The 24,136-nt window shown below is 46.1% G+C and overlaps 3 protein-coding genes across 3 annotated transcripts; 1 reads left to right on the top strand and 2 right to left on the bottom strand.

Annotated features, from left to right (window-relative positions):
- Positions 1-57: 57 nt before the first annotated feature.
- On the bottom strand, positions 58-6,867 carry LOC128711243 (mitochondrial enolase superfamily member 1-like). Its single transcript, XM_053806109.1, has 8 exons — positions 6,775-6,867; positions 6,497-6,715; positions 6,305-6,427; positions 1,080-1,230; positions 861-1,018; positions 652-794; positions 420-583; positions 58-359 (listed from the first exon to the last, which is right to left on the bottom strand). The coding sequence occupies exons 1-8, from the start codon at positions 6,865-6,867 to the stop codon at positions 58-60; spliced, it is 1,353 nt and encodes a 450-aa protein (XP_053662084.1).
- On the top strand, positions 1,747-4,798 carry LOC128711241 (uncharacterized). Its single transcript, XM_053806108.1, has 2 exons — positions 1,747-2,371; positions 2,436-4,798. The coding sequence occupies exons 1-2, from the start codon at positions 1,747-1,749 to the stop codon at positions 4,796-4,798; spliced, it is 2,988 nt and encodes a 995-aa protein (XP_053662083.1).
- Positions 6,868-10,046: 3,179 nt separating the features above from the next.
- Positions 10,047-23,545, bottom strand: LOC128711535 (peptidylglycine alpha-hydroxylating monooxygenase). Its single transcript, XM_053806416.1, has 6 exons — positions 23,258-23,545; positions 14,324-14,381; positions 14,119-14,206; positions 13,826-14,031; positions 10,293-10,683; positions 10,047-10,215 (listed from the first exon to the last, which is right to left on the bottom strand). The coding sequence occupies exons 1-6, from the start codon at positions 23,543-23,545 to the stop codon at positions 10,047-10,049; spliced, it is 1,200 nt and encodes a 399-aa protein (XP_053662391.1).
- Between the last annotated feature and the right edge of the window lie 591 nt (positions 23,546-24,136).

The following is a 24,136-nucleotide window of genomic DNA, read 5'->3' as shown; positions in this document are numbered from 1 at the left end:
ATAGCTACGGGTAAATTTTAGAAATTGTTTACAACTTTCTTATCGAACTGCGGTGGCTCAGTAATTTTCTTGAGTAAAAATTCCTTCACCAAACATGCGTTTCCACTCTGTTCCGTGAGGATATTCAAACTGCGCAATGGCTTCTTCCTTCAGCTCTGTAGAGTACCCCGGCATGCTTGGAGCTACGTAGCATGCGTTTTCATTTATCTTTGCCGGGTATACAAATTGGTCGTGTTGCTGATCGACAAACTCCACCATACGTTCTTCCATCGTACACGAAACAGAACAGTAATCCCACATTTGCAAATGTTGTACCATTTCGCACAGTCCGACACCACCAGCATGAGGGCATACTTTCACTGAAACAGAAATTATGTAATAAAGCAGCCACATGTGAAATCCTACATGCCTGTAATTACTTTCGAGCTTTTTGGCCATCAAATATACGGCCAGTATCTCGTTTACTCCTCCGATGCGAGCTGAATCTATTTGACAAAACTCGAAAGCATTTGCCTGCATGAATTGCTTGAACATGACACGATTGGCACACATCTCTCCGGTAGCTACACCGATAGAATACTCCCTGAGAAGATTACAACAGTTGCTTTTTTAATATAATCAATTTTGCTTCAATTTTACGATAATTTGTACCTTAATGCTGCAGCAATTTTGGCATGACCCAGCACATCATCCGGGGAGGTTGGTTCCTCGATCCACAGCGGTTTAAAATCTTTCAACGTTTTAACCCATTCGATGGCAGTTGGGACATTCCAAGTTTGATTAGCATCAATCATCTGCAAGTATAAAAAGAAACATGACGCATTCTGTGGTTTGAAACATTCCTAGCAAAATCTACTCACAAACTGGTTATCCCATCCGATTTCTTCCCGCACCAGCTTACACCGTTCTATATCGTTCTGCAAATCTTGGCCCACTTTCATCTTGAAAGCCTTGAAACCCGCTGCAAGATACTTCCTGCAGAGCTCACGGATCGTTTCATCACTATATCCAAGCCATCCTGGGGAAAATTTCAGCAGTTGTCGTAACTCTTTGTCATAAGAAAGTTTGTAACATTTTACCTATTTGAGTTGTGTACGCTGGGTATCCGGTTTTAAGAAGATGCTGGATGCGTTCGCCCCGGGTTGCTTTCGTTTCACGCAGCAGAGCAACTGCCTCCTCAGGAGTGATGACATCTTCAATGTATCGAAAATCTATCGTTGAAACCAACTCCTGCAGAGAAATAACAAAAAAAATCACTTCCTCACCATCAACGGACACAAAAATAACGAACAAGCACCAGAGGGCTGCAATTGCGATAAATTGGACAAAAAAGTTACATTCGTTTTTGTTGGGAACTGTTGGGAATTTTTTACCGCTTTTCCACCAACACTCACTATGGGAATATCAATCGGTCACAATGCTAGCAATGACAGTTGTCATTTTGCCTGCTTGTCAAAGTTTTTTGTCCATTTACATACGCGATTTGGATTTTTCTGTAAGCAACAAGTTTTACCCCAAAAATTGCCCTTTTCTCGTGTTTTTGTCGCATTAACGTGTGTATTTTACGTGTCGTTCCGTCCCGTACCGTGGTCAGGCCGGGAAAAGTGAGCGGTAAAACACATCACAGGAGTAGGGAACCCGTGGGAGCAGCAGCGTCCCGCGAATTTTCGTAGTGAAAAATCAACACCCACCCACTCCTGGGTAGCGGAGGAGAAACGCAATACACAACCTAACCCGCGCCGCATCATGGACAATCTGGACCAGCTCGCCGACGACGAGCTGCGGCTTCGACTGGTGCAATACGGCTTTCCGAACCTTCCGGTAACGACGACCACGCGCAAAATATTGATCAAAAAGCTTCGCCACCATATCGATTCCGAGAATCAGAAGCTGCGCCGGGAATCTTCGAAAGCGGCACGTTACAGTTCTGGGGAGGAATCGGACGGTAACGATGGGCGGAAGACTGCGACCGCCGCACAGCGTAAAATGTATGCCGCCAACACGGTGCGAAGTCAACGAGCTACCGTAGCAGCTCCGGCGGGAGTGGGAAGTTCCGTATCGATGCCTCCACCTCCGCCGACGAACGTCGTCCGGTCGAGTATGACGCGCGTCCCAATAAGCATATCATCAGTAGCATCATCAGCGTCTACGCCGCATAGTGTTAGCAGCAGTAGCAATAATAGTTTTGTAGGAGCGAACGGTGCCGGACCCAATCATCATCGTAGCAATAAGAACTCATCCCATTCGTCGCCCGTTGGCAGCACAGTATACATCTCGCCGCTGATCGTGCATGACAGCGAAGAGGAGGACTATATACCAACGCTACATACGGGTGCGAGAGGTGGTAAGGAAGCATTCTTACGGAGCATTGGTAAGGACTCGGTCTCAAGTATTTTGTGTGTGAATGTGACAAAACATGTGTAATCTTATTTTAGGCAGTACATCGTTGACGCCTACTTCGCACAGTTCGCTGTTCCGGAAGACGTCTCTAGCAACCGGCAACATAACACCGCCGTCTGCCAACAGCAGCATGTACAGCAACATCGGTGGTAGTGCGGACAATAATAGCAGCGGTGGTGGGAGTGGTCTACTGAACGACTCCAACGGTTCGAACGGTGGCGGTACGGGTGATTTGCCGTACGTGAGCGAGTACACCAAGCGATTGATGCAGCTGCGTGGGGAAACGGTTTCCCAGGAGAACTACAATAGTGCCATCGGTGGCATCATAGGACGCCGGAGTATGAATAACAACATGCCGCCCTCTCAACGATACAGTGCCGCTTCCAGTCATCTGCATTCGATACGAACGAACCATCAGCAACTACCATCGGCAACTGGTGGAGGAGGAGGAGGAATTCTTCACCATCCGATGCGCTCAAGTCATCCGCATCCGTTGAACAGTAAAAGCACGCCGGGTACGGCGTCATCGCCTTTGGGTAACTCTGGTTCGATAATCGCTGGCAATCACATCCGCCAGCGATACAGCCGCCTGTCGGGGACGAATGAGTTCAACGAAAACGATATTGTAACTCACGCACAACCTGCACCGGAACCGCCCGGCATCCCGTTCCGCGTAGCGATAGGCAACTTCATCACTCGATTGGACGAGCATTACGGCTTCAAACAAACGTTCATCCCCTGTGCGCTGCTGGGCCTGTTGGGCGTGTTTCTCTTTTCGGTGATATTCATGTACTTGACCATCAGCACCGATCTAGCCAGTACGTTAAACTCTATCGACACGCGGTACGAAGTATGCGAGGATGACGTCCATGGGCTGGCTGCCACCAGCTGCGTCTTTGCCACGGACGTTGAACCTGCCTTGGAGCTACTGAAGCTAATCGGCAGCGAACTGAAGGCACGCGTCGAACAGCATCATTGCCGACGGGACGATAAAGCACCCGTTTCCGGACTAATGTCCGCCGGAGAGGTCCTCAAATATGCCAAGGAGCACTCACCGTCCGTTCTGATACCGCAGCTATCGCGACACCTGCACGCAATGGAATATCTCATCGACCGTAATCCTCAGTGGCACATTAACCATTGCGATGCAGGCGGAGAGCCGATCACGTACGAGGGTGTGCTGGAAAGGCGTTCTACGCGCTCGAATCACTTCACCATCCTCAGCCCGAAGCTACCGTTCACGTGTACGCTGTACAACAAGTTCCAGAAGTTCTTCGTGATCGTTGGTGGTTTGGCGCTGGTGGCGATTCTCGCGTTCGCCGGCAACTACTTCCTGAAGTTCGTGCTGTACGTGAAACAGAAGCGCCGTGATCAGGTAAATCGATTAATCAGTGAGATAATACATGCGGTTAGCCAGGCGGCAGCGAATGCTTCCGAGGCGGCGAACAAGGATGGAACGATCTCAGCGCAGCAGGCGGGCGTTGTTATCAACCATCTGCGGGATCGTCTTTTGGGGATGCCAAATCGGCGTAAGCATACATGGGCGTGGAACGAAGCGCTCGGCTTTTTAGAACAGCACGAAAGTCGCATCGCATTCGAGGTCGCAACGATCGGTGGCGAAGACTTCAAGATAATGCGCTGGATCGATAGTGTGCCGTTGGTAAGCGGAGGAGCAGCGGGCAGCCCTGGATCTTCCCGGTTGGGCGGTGGGTCTACCGGCGGTAGCACCACGGCCAAGAAGTGGCAAGGTCCAGCGTTCGACAACAGCAACAAGATACACGATCCGCCGACACCTTGCCTCAAGATTCGGCAAATGTTCGACAAGTACGAGGTGAACGATCCAAACCTGAAGACGATCGTGCAGGACGCTATTCTGGAGAAGTTGGGCGGTCGTTGCAAGATCTACGACATTCAGCTCGACCGAAGTAGCTGCTGCGTGTACGTGCGATGTGCCTCGGCGAAGGATGCCGGCATTGTACATGACGAGATCAATGGCTGGTGGTTCGACAATCGGCTAGTGTCGATCAAGTTCCTGCGGCTGGAACGATACCTGCAGCGGTTCCCGCGCTCGCTCGCCGGGCCGGCCTGTCTGAAGCCATCGAACAAGAACAACTCGTCCATGAGTCATCAATTGGCGCTGAACAGTAACAACAACGGTAGTGCGGCTGGGCGTTACGCGAGTAACGGTAACAGAGGCGGCAATCGAGATGACCTCGACACCGATCCCGAAGAGTACGATGATGGCGAAGGTGAGGAGGACGGTGAAGAGGAAGAAGATGAAGAGGAGCTGGTGGCAGCGGCAGCTAGAACCGGGACTAACAATCGTCACAGTGCCTCCGGTGCTGGGCGGCGTTCTAGACGCCAGGAACGGCACGAAGATGAGGAAAACGACGAGTAGAGTACGGTACCTTCCTGCCTTGCGGAAGATATTAATCATCACTAACACAAATAACACGCGCATACGGATTCGGTTTGAGGTGTATTGGACAGGCCGTATGCTGAAGAGGTGACGGAAGGAAGCATTGGGAACTTATTTCCAGCTCTTCTTGCTTATCGTACTGGCTCACACTCACCTCACCTCTTCTGTGCTTGTCCCACACACAGCTTCCGGTGGGATTTTTTTTGCCATTTATCATTTATTGCCTATCCTTAAATCCCGTTTTATATGTTACAAATTTTTCGTTCACACTTACACTTTTCTTTACCTAACTGCATAGAGAGCGTTTTGCGCAAAAGCTAAATACTGTTTGGATTGTTATTTTTCAAAAATAAAGTCTCCAAAATTAAAACAAAAGGAACTTTTCCGACTTTTCGCGACATTCACGTGAACTACACGTGAACAAGGAACGCAGATTGACAGGAGCTTGATAAATTACGTTATGATACTGTAGTCTGTAAAGGGAGATTGTTTTTAATAGCAATAAGAAAAGAAGCTGCAGGAGATTTGGAGAATGTGTGGCAAATAGGTAGGCTAGTTGAATCTAGTATCTTGGCGCTATGAAAGCACCAGAAAACAAACGATGGAGATTATACACACGCGTAAAGGCCACAGCCACAGCAAAAGGAAAACACCCGTCATCCTCAGCGAACGCTCGAGAACTCATCGTTGACTCACGCGCTTGATAGGAGAAGGGTTTATGTTTTGTGTTTCTTCTGACGAGCTTAAACAACTGGAGCAGGTCGATTGGCACGAAGGCAAAGGATACTGTAATATCTGTTAGAATTGCCGTAAGGCATAAGGTGTAAACGCGAGGACGGCGTGTCCTGCTATTCTTAACGAGCAAGTGAATGTTTAGGGAGCGGTTTTGTTGATTAATGATTACAGATTTATATACACAACAGGTATACAAAATTATTTGTTCGGTTTGTTTTGCCAGCGCTAACGAATAATCCCTGCTAGGTGTTGTTTTAACGTATCTTTAGACCAAGAGACGGACGGTTAATCTAACGAAAACTAATTGCAAAATCGAAAAATGGATATTTAAGCGAACTTACAATACACACCACAACCACACATATTCCGAAGAAGGCTAAATTGAGCGGTTCACTTGTTTGCCCACAAACATTTTATAGGCCTCTGTTTGTACAGAGCGCTAGAAATAAACCGCCGGCAATGGATTTCATACGATTTTGTGCAATTTTCTGTTAGATTTTTAAACTCTCAACCGAAGGAATCAGCGCACAAGACGCTCAACAGTTTGGCGAAGAATTAGCATAAAGGATGTTAGTGTGGTAATTGAGTTGTACGACGGTAACGTTCGGTCCAAAACGTATCAAGAGTGTTAAGGGACCCCAACGGTATGAACCGCCATGTCTCCCCTTTAAGGTAAAATAAATTGAAACTAGTTTGTATGATACGAGTGCGTTGTGAGCGTTTACTATTTAAACACATATTTGCACTTACCTCGGGTTCCATTTCTGCCAGCAGACGCCACACCGGAACGTTACGCATACGACCCCAAAGGTCCCACAGCGCGTTAATGATCGCGGCAACCGCCAGATGCGTCACACCTTTCTCCGGCCCGATCTGTTTGCAGAGCGGGATGTAAAATGAAAACGGTTCCACTAAGTTGCATGAGGGGACGCGATTGCTTACCCAACGGAGCTGCGAATCGCTCGTCAGTTCACGCCAAAACTGTCCGAAACGTTCGAAAATACTAGCCGTCGTACGACCCTCGACAAGACGCCTCATGGCACGGACGGCGAGCAGCACTATATCCGTACCACGGCCAAGTGTAAACGTCATGCCATACCCTACAGGACCCTCGGCTGTTGCGATCGTCACATAAACGCAGGAATAATCGGGATCCGTGTGCTGGAGGAAAGAATAACGTGTCGCTGAACCTTTGTTTTTACGCATTACATTCCACATACCATCGCATCGGAGCCGTGTGCTCCCAGTGAGGTTGGCCAACGGATGTCCTTTGCTTGCAGAGTGGTGATGTGCAGACAACGATCTTTCCCCATGATGATGGTGTTGTATACAAAATTCTATTCACACGCTCACACTCTCTTAATAGAACCAAAGTAGTCCAGCAATGCACTTCGTTGCCACGCGTGGAACAGCTGAACATGAGCGTTATCTGAGACGGTTCTATTTATGCCGGAAAGGCAGAAGAGCACATCTCAAAGCAAGCAAGCAATCTGGTAGTCTGGTGGCAGGTTTGTTTACACCGCACATGACGTTTCTTGTTATCAATGGCGTTGAATGAGATATCGTTTCATGGTACACTTTGAGTGGGCCCTGATTAGTTGATTCGGCTTCCGCCGGGGTTACAGGGTTACGCAAAGTAACTACGGGACTTCATGCGCGGTTTAGTAAACAGAAGAAGCACTCGCGCCAGACATTAGGCGTGACGTTGCTAAGCTATGACTACTTAGATACCTTGAGAAGTGATTATTCACAACTTCACAATGTGATGTACATTGGAATTACTCGGCGAGGAGACTCAAATTTTGGGGTCCCACGAGTCAGTCAAACAATCTGATTGACTGCTTTAGTTTTAGTTGGTTGGTTTAGTAGCTCAAGATTTGCTGAACGAATATGTACCAACCAATTCTCACTGCTCTCCTTTCTCAATATTGTTCAGTACACCTAAAAATCGCTTACAAACACCGTGCAAATGGTATGATTTCTATGAATATGAATATTATGTATCTCTTCCTGTTTATTGTGCAATGCCTTAAAGATCCACATACGTTAGAGATTACTGCACTGTACAGGTGACATTTCCAATGTGGAGTTACTGCTGCTCCTGCGTTAACTCCTCATAATGTCGCACCAAGATAATATTTATTGATTGCAGCCCTACATTCTCTCACAAATCGGTGTATTTCAGTCAACTGAGTGTAAAATATAACTAAATTAATAGGATAACCCACAGGAGGGAGACTTGACAGAGAAACATAATGTTGCTAACTCATCGAGATTGAATAGAGAAAACCAACATTCACAGCTATAGGTGTTGCAGGATATGGGCCTTTTGATTGGCGGGAATTGCAAGACGTTGACGGTTGAATAGGTTTTTGCTAAGCATTAGTTACAATTCCCCCTACAATTCTGTGTGCTTCCTTCCGCCTACACGTACTTTAATAAAATGGGAGTTCCTTCTGACACGAATGTATAATTATATATTAGTTATGTATATATTTTTATGGTACCTTGTTTTAGTGTTGGGGTGTATATATAATATGTCCTTTCTGTCTACGTTGTTAGATGTGAGTGATTGTGTGGTGTAGTGTTTGTCTGCATCGGTGCACAAGTGTATATAATTTTCTCACTATCATGTTTCCACACATCCACCGCCGTGTCTTCATATAGAATACGGATCTATACATAATTTTGCTGTACGGTTTCCAGGTGGTTCTATCGTTTGTTTTGTATTATCATATAATATGCTCAAATCAAACACCAACGATTGTACCATTTGTCGCAGTTAAGTGCGCTCTCTCTCTTTCTCTCTCGCTCTCTCTCTGTCGTTCATGTGGATGTATATGCGTGTATGTATGTTTGTGATAGCAACAATTTGCATCTAAGAAAGTCTTTATGTTTCATGATTTGCCTGCCCGCATGGTGCCTGAGGATGGCAGCAGTACAACAACTTCACGGTACTGATTCAATTTTGTTTTCCCGGCCGCAGATATTTATCGTACTTGAGGGTAGCTGTTTTTTCAAGCCGGCTTCATATAGTGCCGCTTTTCTCACAAAGGAGCACTACTTCGCTTATAGTCTTTACACATTGTTTAATAATGATTCAAATATCTACAAAACAAACAACATCCTATAATCATTCATTGTTATCTGCATGAGATACGTTGCGGTAAATTAAAAGTGTATAATCAAGTGAATCGCGTGGTCTACAAACTTTCGCTTACGATAACATTAAATGCTTGTTTGATAATCGGTTTCGTAAACGACAATGTGGAGCTTTCATTAAATTGTAGTCGGAGAATTCCTCGATTTTAAGGGCTATGGCGCATTGAAACTAGTTTAATACAACTGCAAATCTTTCGTGAATGTGCCTTGTTTTTTGAGGAAATGTATGCGCTACACGCACTTTTTTTCTGTAAAGCACAATAAAATTAACTGAAATCGGTTCAACGGTAATAGTTAAGAAGTCTGTCTGTCCATCTTAATGTACTAACACGCATCTAGATCCAGACCAGGGCTTTTGCTTTGCATTGTCCGCCGGATAGATTCAATTCTGGTTACACATCTTTTCTACCAACCAATCCTTTCTCTTCCAAATCACATCACGTTTCATTCATTCATCCCTTCAACAACATTCACACCCTGATGTCCACTGAATTTGATCGCGTATGTTGGACACCAGCAACTAGCATTCCTGCTTTAAATTTAACAATTTTCTATTGTATAGAACGATTGATAAATATAACCATCACGTCACGTTCGGTTGCGATTAAGTAACCTTCCGACTTTTTGCATTCTTGTACCATCGATTCCATATTAAAGTCTCTTTATCTGACCTCCCGCTACCTTTCTAGACTTGTTGCTAAAAAAAAACTAATGCACAACTGGGCGGTATAAAATAGTATGCGAAGCACAAGGACGTATGAAACAAAAAAACTCCCATATGACTAGAATGAAAGCTTCCCATCCTTGTCTGCAAATGCCTAACCTTTGCTTTTACACCGAATCCAATTTTATCCATATGAAATAATTGGAATTGCAGGCGAGTTCACCGTCTCCATTGGGGGTAGGAAGGGTTACGATAATTTATAGGATAATGGATACTTATGCACGGGGCCTTTTCGCCACCCGTTGCTCGTCCGTTTAAAATTGTGTGATATGAAAATTCGTACTTTGAAGTGGTCGTCCTAGAAACAGCTCGCTCGGATAGTGTACCAATCGATTAGACTGTTAAAATATGTGTCGGTGTGTGCTAAAGGGGGATAGAGAGACAATGGGGATAGTGGGAGAGGGGTAGAGAAGCGTAAATGTGTGTGAACGTTGAGCTACAGCATCACGATCGGCAGCAGCAGCAGCATGCACAGCAGCACCATTCGAATGGGCCAATCGAGCGGGAAACCCTGTGATCCCATACCCAACACCAATCGATATGTTGCGTGTGAGTGCATGTAAGCGGTCGTTATTATCGACGTCCACGATAGCCACTCACACCACTCTACAGATGGCTGGCATCGTAGTCGGGAATGTGATTTAATTCCGTTTCACGGTTACTCCAGCGGAACAGTGGCGGTCCGTTGCTAAAACAATACTTCATCTGGAGTGGCTCGTCGTTCTCCACGTAGTACATCAGATAGAAGTTACACATTTCGTCCTCGTTGGTGGCACTATAAATACACAAAAAGTCAGTCAGTGACGAGCAAATGCTACTACAAGGCTGCTTGCTCCCGTTCATTGTAATTACCCAATTTTCGTAATACGCGTCCGATTACTCTCCATGGTGCAGCGGGCAGCGAGACGGTCATTCTTACGAATTGGATCGCGGCTTTCCACGGGATAGAACATCTGCGGTGTCAGTGGGTCACGCTTGCCCAGCAGTGTCCACTGGTCAGTGCCGGCGTCGTCCTTGCGAATCCGATACCCGGAAACCATTCGGCCCAAGCTGTGCGTGTGCGTACGGTACGCGAACGGATAGATCACCTTTTCCTCCTGGATGTCGCAGAGCGTTTCCATGTGTTCGGTTGCCATCGGTGGGATGTAGCCGGCCGTGCCGAGCAGTATCACACCCGCCTGCTTCGATAAGGGTTTCGTCGTGTAGTGGATGAATATGCCCGAGTCGTCGTACGTGGTTCCATCTGGTGCAGGACATGCAACGCGAGAAGATAAACGTTAATCAAGCTTATTCCGTGCGAGAGCACCACAGAGACAGTCGCCCTAACCACCATCGGGAGAGGCGATTAAAATGGATGTAAATTAATCGAGCTGACAATCTAATTGGACGAGGGATTTATGAATCTGCGCCACACCAATTTGTTGCGTTCGAATGTGTATCGTTCAAAGATTTCAACAAAGAGAGCTTTATAGAGTGCAGCAGATGAACTGCCGATGCGACCTCGTTCGTTCGTCCTGCAGCAACGTAGGTTCACTGAGCAACACTATCAGGACGACCACCACCATACCAGCCATAAATTCAATTGCATTATTCACGATCGAACGATTTTACGTATCAGACAGTTGGGACGTGCCGATACTATCGTGTTTTCGATAGAAGCAAGATTATTTGCTGCACAATAATCCACACAACAAAGACTTTCAGCAGCAGGAGACGTTTCGTCCTGCTAAATAAAACAAAACTGTCAGCAATTTATTGCATAATGTGTTGTAATTAAAAACGGAGCAGTTCCTGACTTTTTTCCCGAGTCTTGCTTCGTCGTAAACACTGTAACAGTGATGTCGTCTCGTGCGGCACCTTTTATGGTCGGTTGGCCTTCAAATAACTGAACGCAACTAAAGCCTTATCTCCATATCCTTTCGAGCATTTCCATCAAGAAGTGGTCGAAGTTGTTGGAGCGCACCTCATGAATGATTTATCGAATCACTTCCCCTTCTCCTGAAAGGCTGACGTTCCGACCAGCAAGCCCCGGGGATATCAAGTCTGCAAGCATCCTCTTTCATCGGGCTGGCAGGATTCTTCGCACATAGTCTCACACGAAGCAGTCAAGGTCTATGCCACTATCACCTGGAAATGGCTTTGTGTTACCACAGCGATAAATTTAGGTTGCCAAACGTTAGACGGTGTAAGACGACTCATTTCGATGCTGAGATTTGTGGAGTTATAAATTTACATACAACGAACACCTTGCTTACCTGGTGAGACTTACGGTTTAAGCGACAGTTGTTTCCCTGTTGAATGTAACTTAATTTTAAACTGTAGTAACTTGACCTGGTGGAAGAAATAAACCACCACCAACCACCTTCCAGCAGTATTCACTGTGGTGATAAAACCGAAACCACTAGAATCCATTCACCCTTAAGGCGACCAAGCTTTTCCACTACTTGACTTCTGCCGGCTTTTCTGCGAAGGTGTCAACAGCGGGCAACTCTTCCATCTTCGGTAATCTTCTCCAATGGTGATTGTTTGTCGTCCGACATGAGCACCGCTAGGGGAAGATTACCGAATGGTTCATGGAAATGGCACAACAAACAACCAACAACCAGCGATGGTTTCTGGTTACTCGCGCAAGCAATCGTGTGGCGGCTTGTGGCAGTATTTAAGGCTACGGTGGTCAGCATGAAGCTGGTAGAGATGATCTCTTCCTTCTGGTTGAAGTACCACCATCAGGAAAGGTTAGGGGTTTGCCATTAACAGCAATTAAAACATTACCCAACTTGATAGCGTTCCAAGCGGCTATACTGGCCAAGGTATGAAGAACGTCGGAACGCTTGGATCATACTTAATGATTTGTTTCCTTTTCAATAATAATATCCAAATCACGTCAAAAAACGATCCCATCACTCGTGAAAGAACGCTTTTCAAATCTAATCCACCAGTTATACGCAACATTCGGGGCGAAAACACCGAACTGTTGGAGTATATTTTACATTTCTTGTTCCATTCGTGACTGCCGTGTTTTTGGTGTGGCAATTTGACCTGGGAAAAACCGGGTGTGGGCAGTGCGGTAATTTTCATGCTCCACTGTTCACACACAAACACCGCTTCCGCACGTCGGACATTTCAACAGGTGTCGTGAACGTTGACGGGTTCGTAATGTGGCGATAAACGCAATCGAAGGAGCAGCACGTCAGCAGGCACTCGCTTACAAAGTTCGTGAGTAGAATTTACAGACGATGATTGTGTGTGTGAAACAAAATATGAATCGTTAAAAGTGCTCAAAGCGAACCTAGTACCATGTACGGACCCCGGATGGGAAATTGTTTCTCTCTTTTCCGGTAAAAAATTTTGGCAGGTATTTCTGGCATATAGCGGAACGGGTGGTTTTTACAGCAAACGACTGAACGATTAATTCCAACGTATACCCCCCTTGGGGTAATGCTTCACCCAGTGGGATAGGGCCAGAAGGTATGGTTTGGCGATTGGATGACAAAACTTTTCATGCTAGCAATTTGCTCCCGTGGAAAATTGTGTGGAACCTTCCACCAAAGGACACAAAAGGAAGATGATAAATTAGCTTCCAGCGAATAACGAGTAACCATCAAAACGTACTCCGCCGGGTACGTGCACTTTACGCCCAACCACTCAACACTGGAACCGGGGATACATTCGAGAAGATTGGTTACTCGCCTTTTTTCGAGGATTTCACCAACCCCGTTTGTCCTTCTCTGGTACGTTCGGCATGAACGTGCCGCTTGGCGCAATGTTACCGCCTTTTTGGGACTGTTGGTACCCCGGGGTTCGTCTACTTGCTTTGAATACATCGGAGAGCGAGCGTGGGTAGCGTTGGCATTTATCTCGGAATTACCTGCCACCTACAAGCATTATGTTGCACTCCTCTGAACGATAAGGACGATTTTAGCAACCCTCGCTAAACCCAAAGGCTCCCACACCAGCACACCAGCAGGAAGAGCATTCCAACGAGTACCAAACAAAACGAAAGCCACCAGCAGCACCATCGGAGCTCTCCGGCTAAACCCACCAACTCAATTAAGTTTGCCAACCAACGGGGCAAACGGGAAAAGCGGATCCCAGCGGAGACTCATAAAATTTTGATTCATTCCTAACCGCGAGATGCTTCTCCGGGTTTAGATGTAAATCCTGACCTGCTGCGACTATATGTACCGTGGGTGTTTGCAAATGAAATTTCCTGTGCCGCGATACTGTCCGACCGTCTCCAGTATCCCAAGATCTTTCGCGAGAAAGTTTTTACCCTACGCTTATTGGTGTAGCTTTGCGAAGTTTGCAAACCTTCACGAATGCTTTCGCTTCATTTTGTCTAACTCTGGAAGTGCGTTTTAATAAACAACCTCCCGAAACATTACCTTTGAACTTATCGATATGAGCGTAGTGGACCTGCAGCACGATGTACTGAATCGGTGACTCCTTGCCGACCTTAAATCCAACTCCATCCGGTAGCTCCAGCTTCGGTGCGTCACGGGCCCACGCGTAGATAATCTGCGATGGTGCGCCACTGCCACAGGGACTGCCACTTTCCTCGCTACCACCACCCGCCATCTCGCCGCAGTTCCTGGAGGACGAACAAGAAGCCACACGTGTGTTAAACAACAGATGCTCCATCATTTTTTTGGGGTGACATTTATTGGGCTAAACTTACCATACGGCCGATTCGGAACCGGGCTGCCCACAGCCATACAGCAGCATATGGTGGGCGGTGGCCATCGTGGCGTTCGGTTCGAAGCCAACTTTACCAGTGAGGGAAGTAACCAAAAACAAAAAAACACGAACGAGAAATTAATATAGATAATCGAGGCAATTTCTTCGAGGTATGGCGAGGATCTTCCAAGCACGGCGAAACTTACCGATGTAGTAGCTCTTCGTGTAGTCCACCTTTACCGGGGTGCAAAGGTAGAGTTCGGGCTGCAAAAGCAAACAGACAAACGACATTAGTATATCAGGAAAATACACAAACTTGGTGGTAAAGTTGGTCATGACCGCGCGAACATGTTTCCATGTTCTTTTCCCTCCCTGTGTGGACAAAGCTTCCCCGACCGCAAGCTTAGCGGAAAGGGATTGGAATTGATTCGTTGAGTGTGTCATTAGTAAAATAAGCTATGGTCGACGGTGTTTTTTTCACCCCCCAATTCCCGGAGGAAGGGCTCATAATGGTGCAAGTTGGCTTCTTGTTACAGAAATGGAGAGTCCAATTTGGGCCTCATTAGCACTTGTGTTCCTCAAAAAGGGGATGTTGATCGTGTGAATAATTTAGTATTTCCCCCTGTAATGTACGACTGATGCGCTAAGTTGTCAGATACTTGCAGCGTCAGTAAATTGAAAGCATATTCCATTACCTCAACAGCACCGATAGGAGTTCCATTTAACGAACGAAATGCGAATTACAATACCCACACAATTTGGAGCATAGAAAATGGCAAATATTTGAACTTTGACCGATGAAAAGAGCACCATTTTGCTGGGGAAATGTTTTCATTTTATACCACCTCACAACGCTAACGACCTCCCGAACCCGATTGGAGGCTCGATTAAACCATCATAAAAAAAAACGTGCGCCATCACTCTTGCGACCATCTTGTGCCAAAGCATATTACAGCTCTTGGAACCATTACGAGATGGATGCTTTTAATCAAATGAACTCTTCAGAAACTTCCCAACCAACTCCCCCGTCGCTGCCTTGTTACTTGTTGCACCGGTAATCTGCGCATCCCACCAGGTCCCTCTTCAGAGCGAAACCCCTAAATTGGATTCACATTCACTCACCGTTTGCGAAAAGTGAACCGAGCAGTCGACCGAATGACGTTCGTTCGACGTACTAAATTGCAAGTAACCAGGGCAAGCTCCCAGAGCGATAACGACACGAGGAAAACACCAGCGACGGTTAGTTCCAGAACGTCCCACCCCCTGGGGGGGGGGGGGTTTTACCCCGAAACGGCGAAGATCTTATGCCTCAGATCCTTTATCAGACTGTTTCCATTATCCCCGGGGTCGATCCAGAGGATGTGCTCGGCCAGAGCGAGAAATGAATACCCGGTAATGGAAACGTTACGGAAAACTGCTGTACGCAATCAGCGCACAAACAGAGGGAAAGGCAACTGCAAAGCGGATGGAAAAATAAATCTCGCCACAGCTTCTCTCGGTGCTGTACACACACACACACAGAGAGCGGGAATTCATTTACTAACGATCGCACATTATTACGGCTTACGCCTCCCCCCTGTCGTCGTTTAATTCGAGGTCATACTGGAGGTCAAGCTGTGCCATAACCATCGCGCGAGGGTGTAGGTTAATGGGGAACAAAACCGCACACCATATTTTTGCATAGTGTTTTTCTTCCACACCATCGCCAAGATTCGTCCTTTTTTTTTGTTGTCCTGGCATTTTCGGATACTTGTTGACTTGGCCTCCTTTTTGCGACAAAAGGAAGGTAAGGCCATCCAATTTGCTGTGTGTCAGACGACGGGTCTGCATGTGTCGAACGAGTTGTACCAAAAGGCAAAAAAGGGGATAAGTTCCATTTTTGGCAGTAACGAACTGGAACGGGAACACAATTTGTGTACCATATGCGATTCCGATTGGGTCGCCCTGGAAACACACACACACACATTTTCCGAAGTCTTTTCCGACCGGAAGGATACGCTTTTGTTCGGTACAGCAATGCAGCATCCTACACAAAGATGTCCTACCTTCCGACATGGCCAGTCATCGGGCATGTCTGGTTGAAACATTCAGTTAGTTGAAGGTGAAGTTTAAAATCGAAATGTCATTACAATCGATACGCCCAGAGCCAGGGGGGGGTGGAATGGTTTGAAAAGGTCAACCTCCCCCATGGTCATCATCCAGGAGAAGTCGTTACCAAACACACTCTAATACATCACATAGGTTCAATCCCCACGAATCAGACCACGACGGTGGTGAGACGATTCTCATCTCGAAAGGATCCTTTATCCTTGAAAACAACGTAATTACAATAAATCTAGAGTCTCATTACAGGACAGATAAAGCCTTAATGCATCTTTGGCATGTACAATGTATAAGACATTGCAAGCTTTCCACCCATTTGCAAGCGAAAGCTCGTGCTCGGTGGTTAAATTATGCATTTCCACACCTCTAGCCGTGATTGTGGAGGAGAGCAAGTGCAAGTGCACATGCAAGCACACTCATTCCAGGGAACAAATCATACCAAGATGTGTGTCGGACGTGCCGTACACTTGGAGGATTTCCATTCGATCGTGAAGCTGTAACTTCTGGGAGCATTTTCCCAACTCGATCCTTTCCATCTCACTCGCTATTCGCCACCATTTGAAGGTCATGTTTGCGAAAAAAAAGCGCAATTCGTTCCACTATTTTCCATAGTTAGCCTTATCGGGTCACGGAAATGCGGAAATAACACAACAAAATAACACCGCAAAGCAGGCACAGCTTTTAAAAAGCAAAAATAGAAGTCAATTTTAACATATTTTTTGCCATCAGTAGCTGCCACGGATGCGGCGAAAAGTGTTTCTACTTTTCCCATGATTGTACAATTACGTGAGAAGGTTTTTTATTTCTCAACACATCAGTCGTTTGTATACAACTGTTGAAATTGATGCTCCTCCCAAGCAGCAATGCGAATAATTTCTGGAAATGCTTAATCTCATTGGAGAAAAATCGCTCAAAAAGGAAAGATTTTCTCCGAAAAAAAGAGCAGCTAGAATGCGAATTGTACAAATACAACGATGGAATCAAGTCCAGCAAAACATCGGTGGCGAATGATTTTCCCGTACTCCCTTAGTGTATAACCCCCATCAATCGAAATACCACGAAATTGTGTTACACAAGACAACAACACAACAAACATTGCTATTAACATTGCGAAACCATCGTCCCGAGAGAGACAGAGAGTGGTTCGGGGCAGAAAACATCCAAATTCCGACACTGGAAATATCTCAAGCAGTTCGGCAGAAGCAATGGTTCGACCGTTGGCCGTTGTGGAAAAAAGTTCAAGGAGTTCGGATTAAATATCCTTCCACAAAACAATCCCACCACGCAGGTACACAGGTCGTGCTGTCCAAAAATCAACCAAAATAGCAATGCCGGGCGAGGGATTACCGGTCGTCAGAGGTTTTGATCGGAATTTACCTGTGTTATATCGGAGATGATTGTAACAAGCGTCATATCACGTCCAATGTCCTATCTTTTTGCCTGTCGCCTCAACGAGATATACCTGGCAAAACCGACACCCTTGCGGGCTGTTTTCCTGTCTTCCTGGCCGCGCAATGGTACCACCGAACACAACCAAATCAACCACGTATCATTCCCGTTCGTCGTTCACTAAAAGCGGATCGGATCGGATCTAAAATTAGCTAAACTTCCATTAAATCCTGTTGGTGTTGGGCTTGCGTTGGGATGAATAATGGTGTAGCGAACGGGGAAGAGCCCGAATGCTTTATCCATTCTGCTCCATCGTTGCTTCCAAAAATAGCACCACCTACGCATTGAGTTTATCGAAAGATGGAAAATATTGCGTAGGATGAAAGAGTGTTTTTCCAACTACCTCGTCCCCGTCCTGGTCGGATTTCATCTTCGATTCGCAGCAATTCGAAAGCAGAATGGCGCGTCCCGCCATTGCTCTTCTCCATTGGCACAAACGCAAGCAAGCTGTAATAGATTTTGATAAGCAGGTCGGGTGTAGAAGATCACTAAAACACCCTTTGCTGATGCTGATCTCAATGTCAACGCCTAACTTGTATCCGTTGAATCATCGTCCGCCGCGTCCGATGCGGTGTCAAACTGATGGATTGATGGTACGCTTCTTGTGGGGAAAACGTCGGGGGCCGCGGCCTCCCGGTTGGCGTCTTGCGAGGTGGAAAATTCTCTGGTACGTGATATGTCGCTAGGACGAGTCCTCTGCTCGGTAGCATGGATTCATTTCGTTTCCTTCGAACACACGCGCACACCATTTTAGGCGTACGATTGTGACAAACGGTTCTGCCATAAATTATGGCATTGCTCGTACTGTCGGTGAGCAGTTGAAGGTTGCACTGAATCTTGGAGATGTGTTGTCATTTTCATAGCTCGAAATCAATTCCAAGCATCAATTTCCGGACACTGAAAAAACTTGGATTTTATCTCACAAAAAAAAAACCTCAACAATGCATCAAATTGAGAGCCTTTTCCAGAGCATCTCGTTAACGTATCGTTCATCTAACATTCACTTCACAAAAAACACAATTCTTCAGCAAATGTCGGTAGATTTTCTTAGTACTGGTTAGCAGTAGATAAGCCTGTTGGCTTTCCTTCGGAAGTGCAAGCTGCCCAATTCGTTTGTGATGTTTTGCCATTTTCATTAGCGTCACACCCGGCACTGTGTGTGTGTGTGTGTTTATCAAATTATTCATGCATAATTTAACAACTTCGTTACGGTTTTTGTGGATTCCTTCCGTTCCTGCACTTGGGAGTCGCCCTCACACGAAATAAGGCTCCTCTCGATTGTAAATATTCATCGCCGCGCACATCTTTTCGCTGCTTCGGCCATCCGAAGGGGTGGGGGGTGGGGGGGGGGGGGGGGGTTCTACCAAATCACACCAGAAGAAGAACTTCATGAAACTTTTCTAATAAATATAAGCATAATTAGCAAGGCGCTTGCGTGTCAGGGGAGGGAATGCGAAGACACGTCATTTCGGCAACGTTCCCTTACCGTTCCTTGTGCGATCGAGAATATCCAGATGGAGAGCCAATTTTCCATCATCAAACTTAATCATCCACCGTCTGCAGGATCTCTCCTTTTTGGCCCCAACCTTGGAAAAAGGGTTAAATTAATGTTCCCCAGATGATGATGTCCCGCCAAAGAAGGCCCCAAAAGGGATGTTTGCCGTTCGTGGATCAACAGTGGGAAAGAGCGGCCGTTATTGATTCTGATAAGACCTAAATAAATAAAAGCCGCTTTATGTGTATGCCGATCTGGTTTATGAAGAAAAGCGTGATAATGCAATGAAGAATTTATGTGTCCTGTTGACTGGCGGGTGGGGAGGGGCTTGGAGTTCCTTTGCCAGTAAAGTCTTCTTTTTCAACTGTTCGACTAATCACAAGCCAGAGTAACACGACGTAGCAAAGAAGGAGCTCAACAATCAATAGTACAATCTGCTTTGGGGAGGTGGTCCTCGATGAAAATCCAACCGAACTCGAAGCAATATGCTAACCATCCCCATTCTCGACTCCATCTCCTTCTCGATTAAGCGTCAATAGCGTCAAGCGCTAGAGTATGAATCAACATCGAGAAACCACAGCGTCCTTGCCATGCCGGTTCCTTCCCAGCAGTGGATTTCCACGCCATCCACGTACAAGTGTGTGCGTACGTGCGTAACCGGACCTTTGCGAAGAAAATGCCGGCAGGGAAACGTAGCAAGCGGCGACCGATGTAGCAAGACGATCCGGGCATGCCTTCTCGCTCTGTTTCTGACGTCATAGCGCACGGTTGCGTCCTAAAATCCAAGGACTTTGGTCGGAGCAAACAGCTGCCGCAAAATCCAAGCACCCAAAATCTGGCAGGAAATGTGGAACGTTGGCCGGGAGGAGCCAAACGCTGCGCAGGCAGTAGAGCTCGTATTCACGTGCGTTCTACTAATTGTGACTACGAGACTACGACGTAGTGGAGTTCCGTTTGTTTGCCGACAAAGCTTACGAAGGACGAAAGGAAGGGCGTAAGCGTTCCTGTGTGGTGCTTCCGGTTCAGGGTACGTTTGTTACCCTTCCCCATTCATACAGCTTTTTCTATAAAATGGAACTAACAATTTCCCAAAACAATCACAATCGCTGTTAAGATGTAAACTAACACAAGCATGACATCCAATTTTGGCTGGCAAATTTTCCTTCCAACACAATGCACAAACACAAGGGAACAGAGTAAACATAATTGTCGAAAAAAAAAACGACAACAACAAACGAACAAACACAATGGGAAAGCTGACTTTCCGTAAACTCCCACACCGTGCGTCACTGGAACCGCTCCCAATGAAAACTTTTGCAACAGTACGGGACGGGTGGGTGGGTTTTACGGGAAAAGTGTCTAAAAATAGTACCAGCATTTTAACAATTTCATCCACTTTTTCCTCCATTAGCTTTATACGATGGCGGAACGAGATGAAGGGCGAAGCATGCTTGCAGCAAAGGTAATTTCACCGAAGCAATGAGCGACCTTCGCTTTTGGATGCAAGTGCAAGTGTCCATGGCGTTGCAGTGGGCGAAGGTTCCAATAACGGGACAATTCGGCGTAAAACACACCATGAAAAGTAATGAAAAATGCTCCCTATGAAACGTGTTTCGCGATTTTAATTATATGGGAAAACGCTTTGCTTAAAACCAATTAGCGCAAGGATACAGTTGCGATTGGCTATTAGCAATGATTGATGTGATCAAAAGGTGAAGTGAATTCCGCCCATCGATCCCAGGGATCCATAATTACCCAGTAAAAATGCACCTGACAAACCCATTTTTTGCCAGCGTTTTAAAAGCTCTGCTGGTTAAAACGGAAACCGGAAAAGTTTTACAGCGAGACGTCGTTTTCAGGCTGCGAACAGTTTTAACCTCTTCTCGAGCGGGTCTTCTTCTGGCTGTGATGTAAAAGTCAGTCCAACTTGTTGCTCCCCACATTGCTCCCCCTACTTGTCCCCTTGAAATGAACAAGGAATCTTCTGTTTGTGCCCCCGAAGTTTGCAAAAGCGAGAGCCCGATAGGTAATTAATGTACTGAGTGTTCTCAGAAATGTTACAACACAAAGTTACGCTTTCACGATGAAATTATTAAAAACAGCGTTCGTTTGTCCCTGTCGGAAGAACTCGTCGGTGGGCCCTAAAAAGACAATGACATTGGTGACGCCATCAAGATGCAGCTGACGGCTAACAGTGCTAATGTTTATTCTATTGATCGAAATGAAAGAAAGGCTAAGATAACACAACCTTTCATCCCATGCCAATGACTGCGACTGGGTGGTAATCGAAAAGCCATTACATTCAATTAAACAGGCAAAAGCGCACGTGGTGACTGATTGAGGTTAGCGTGCGGACATAATTGATTGGTTGCCTGCACCGGCAACAGATCGCACGAATTGAAGGTAGGTACAGCATACAGCTTCATTAAATCATGCCACCAGACAACATTAGCATGTCACTGGAGAAACCCAAACGGACCTTGGACGCTACAAATTCTCCGCAGATCTTAATGGGTTTTAAACTCATTTCAGTTTCCTCCAAGAAAAGATTCGTGCCATCGAACTGCTCCAGATTGGTGGTGATATTTAACACCTCGTTCCTAATTGGATTCTCGAGAGCTGATACATCAATTCGGAACGTGCTCCAGAGGAAGGATAACCATCGGTCGTCGTCCTAAAAAACGTACAGGACATGTAGTTAGTCCATCGGGCTAAGCTTCCAGTGTGTCACGTACTGCCCGATGCGTTCTAAGGGTGTTAGTTCCCCTTTCACCGGAAGAACCACCGTTGGAGAGTCCCATGAGAATGAAGGGAAATGTTAATCATCTGTGCAAATACGACCGGCTTGACCGGTTGTTGTCACAAGCACGAGAGAAACACGGCGGTGAAGAAGTTTCTGATTTTGTATGTTCTTCGCTACATGAATCACACACACACACACACACACACACACACACACACACACACACAGCTGGTTCTGGTTTGGAATTGATGGGTGCAACAAGGGCATTTTGAAAGCAAACAGGTTTACTTCGAAATGAAGAAAGTTGTGTCCCGAGTGTATTGGAAAGTTGCATAGAATGTCGAAACGAAACACTGAAGTTTTCAATTAACGTCAAGAATTTGGGATTGAAGTATACAAACCATGCTAAAAATACACAGAATAATAGAGCAGTGCAGTGTTCTTCCTATCAAGACAGAAAGACTCAATGTCATGAGCATAGATGGATTACTTCACTCTTATCTATAAATGGTTTATATTTGACTTTGGAGTCTTGGGCTGGGTACATATAACACATATATAATGTAAATGTAACCTTTCTAAATCTAAACCGAACTAGTGTTTACTTAATTGCCCCTCCTTACAGCCTTCGGCCTCACCGAAGTGAAGGGCAATCGATCAAAGTTCTAGATTAGCGCAATATCGGACACATTGCCACGAGCACATGACCCGAAAGGTAGGTTTTTTTCTTCTCATTTTGCAGCCAGCCACGCATGTTAAGAGCACTTGTTTTGGTTGGTGATTGTTTGTACAGGTTTTTGCTATGGCCGGGGTTCAAAACAATTGCGCACTGCAGCGCGCTCTGATGATAAGGAATTGTCAAGTGTTGTAGTTTTTGTCCGAATTGTGACTCGATGCTACGTTATCGAATGAAGATCACAAACGGAAAGCATGATGCAGATCGATACATTCTAACGTCGCGTGTCTTTTAAGACATTTTTTTTCTTACATAAAGAAAGTCAATCAAGTTGGAAAGTAACTGTTCGTAAAAGCATGATCGTACTCTGCCCGCTTTACATGACCCTGTACAAGGACTGCATTGAGTAAAATGTGCGCGTGGGTCGAACTTTCTTATCACGCCGCACACACTGTTGCTAAAAACTTGACGCACATTCGCTACCATATGGTCGGCAGGGCGGCGTCATCATCCAGAACAATCTTATTTTGCTAAAACGTTTCCCCAAAAATTCGCTTCCTGCTCTGGAGATTCAATTCCCCGAATAATCTCGTCTGCGGGGGCTTTTATGCGTTATTCCCAGGGCCACCACGATAGAAGTCAGCTTAGTAACATTGGCAAAAGTGTACACTTACCTTGTACGGGACGACCTTCGGCATCAGGAACGGGAACTTGCCGACCGGAAAGCTCCCATCAGCACCACCCTCGGGAAGCCCACAGACCAAGGGCGGCAAACCCACGGTCACCAAAAGTGTCCAAATTGCCACCAACCACCACATTGACGAATGCTGCAGACTGCACCTTTTACTGCTGCTACTGCTGTCGGTTCTACTGCTGAAGGTGAAGATGCGTTCGCTGCTATCGGATGCTGCTTCTGCTTCCATATGGAAACGGCCGAACCGTAACGCCTGTGGACGTTGCATTGTTTCACTGTTTTACACTGCCTTCACACACCACACTAACACTGCCGTTGCACATCAGACACAACCACACACGGGTACGAGGAGTTTGCCCCTTCCGACGTACTCTGCTGGAAAATTGGGGTATGAGGAGATGTTAGGGGGGAGGGGTTTTTTACGCACACGAAACACTCTGCACGTGTTTGGGTGCGTTTTTTTCCGGATTGGAGGGTTAGTTTTAGGCCAAGATGGATGCTCTTCTCGCGGTTACCCCGCTGCAGACACTAAAACCTAAAAACAACTGGATCCACTGGGAGGTAACCTTGAAGCGCAGGAAACCACATCCGCCAACAGCTTGGACGCCTAATGGACAATTTTACATTGCCAGTTTAAAGATGGAAACTTGTGATGTAAATGTAAATTCCCAAAAATAACGCGGATGAACGGTACTTTTTACACTTCGTTCCGTTCACCAGAGCAAGAAAGGTAACTCTCCGCCGCGTACGATCCGTTCGTCTCTTTTCAATCTTCCATCTGTGAGGTGTAATGTTTCATGGCGCAGTACAAAAAAAAAAGGTTAAAATTTAGAGTTGAGCACCCGAAAGCCCCTACAAA

Source organism: Anopheles marshallii, chromosome 3, assembly GCF_943734725.1.
Source record: "Anopheles marshallii chromosome 3, idAnoMarsDA_429_01, whole genome shotgun sequence".
In the NCBI taxonomy this organism is placed as follows: domain Eukaryota; kingdom Metazoa; phylum Arthropoda; class Insecta; order Diptera; family Culicidae; genus Anopheles; species Anopheles marshallii.
This window is presented reverse-complemented; position numbering and strand designations above follow the sequence as displayed.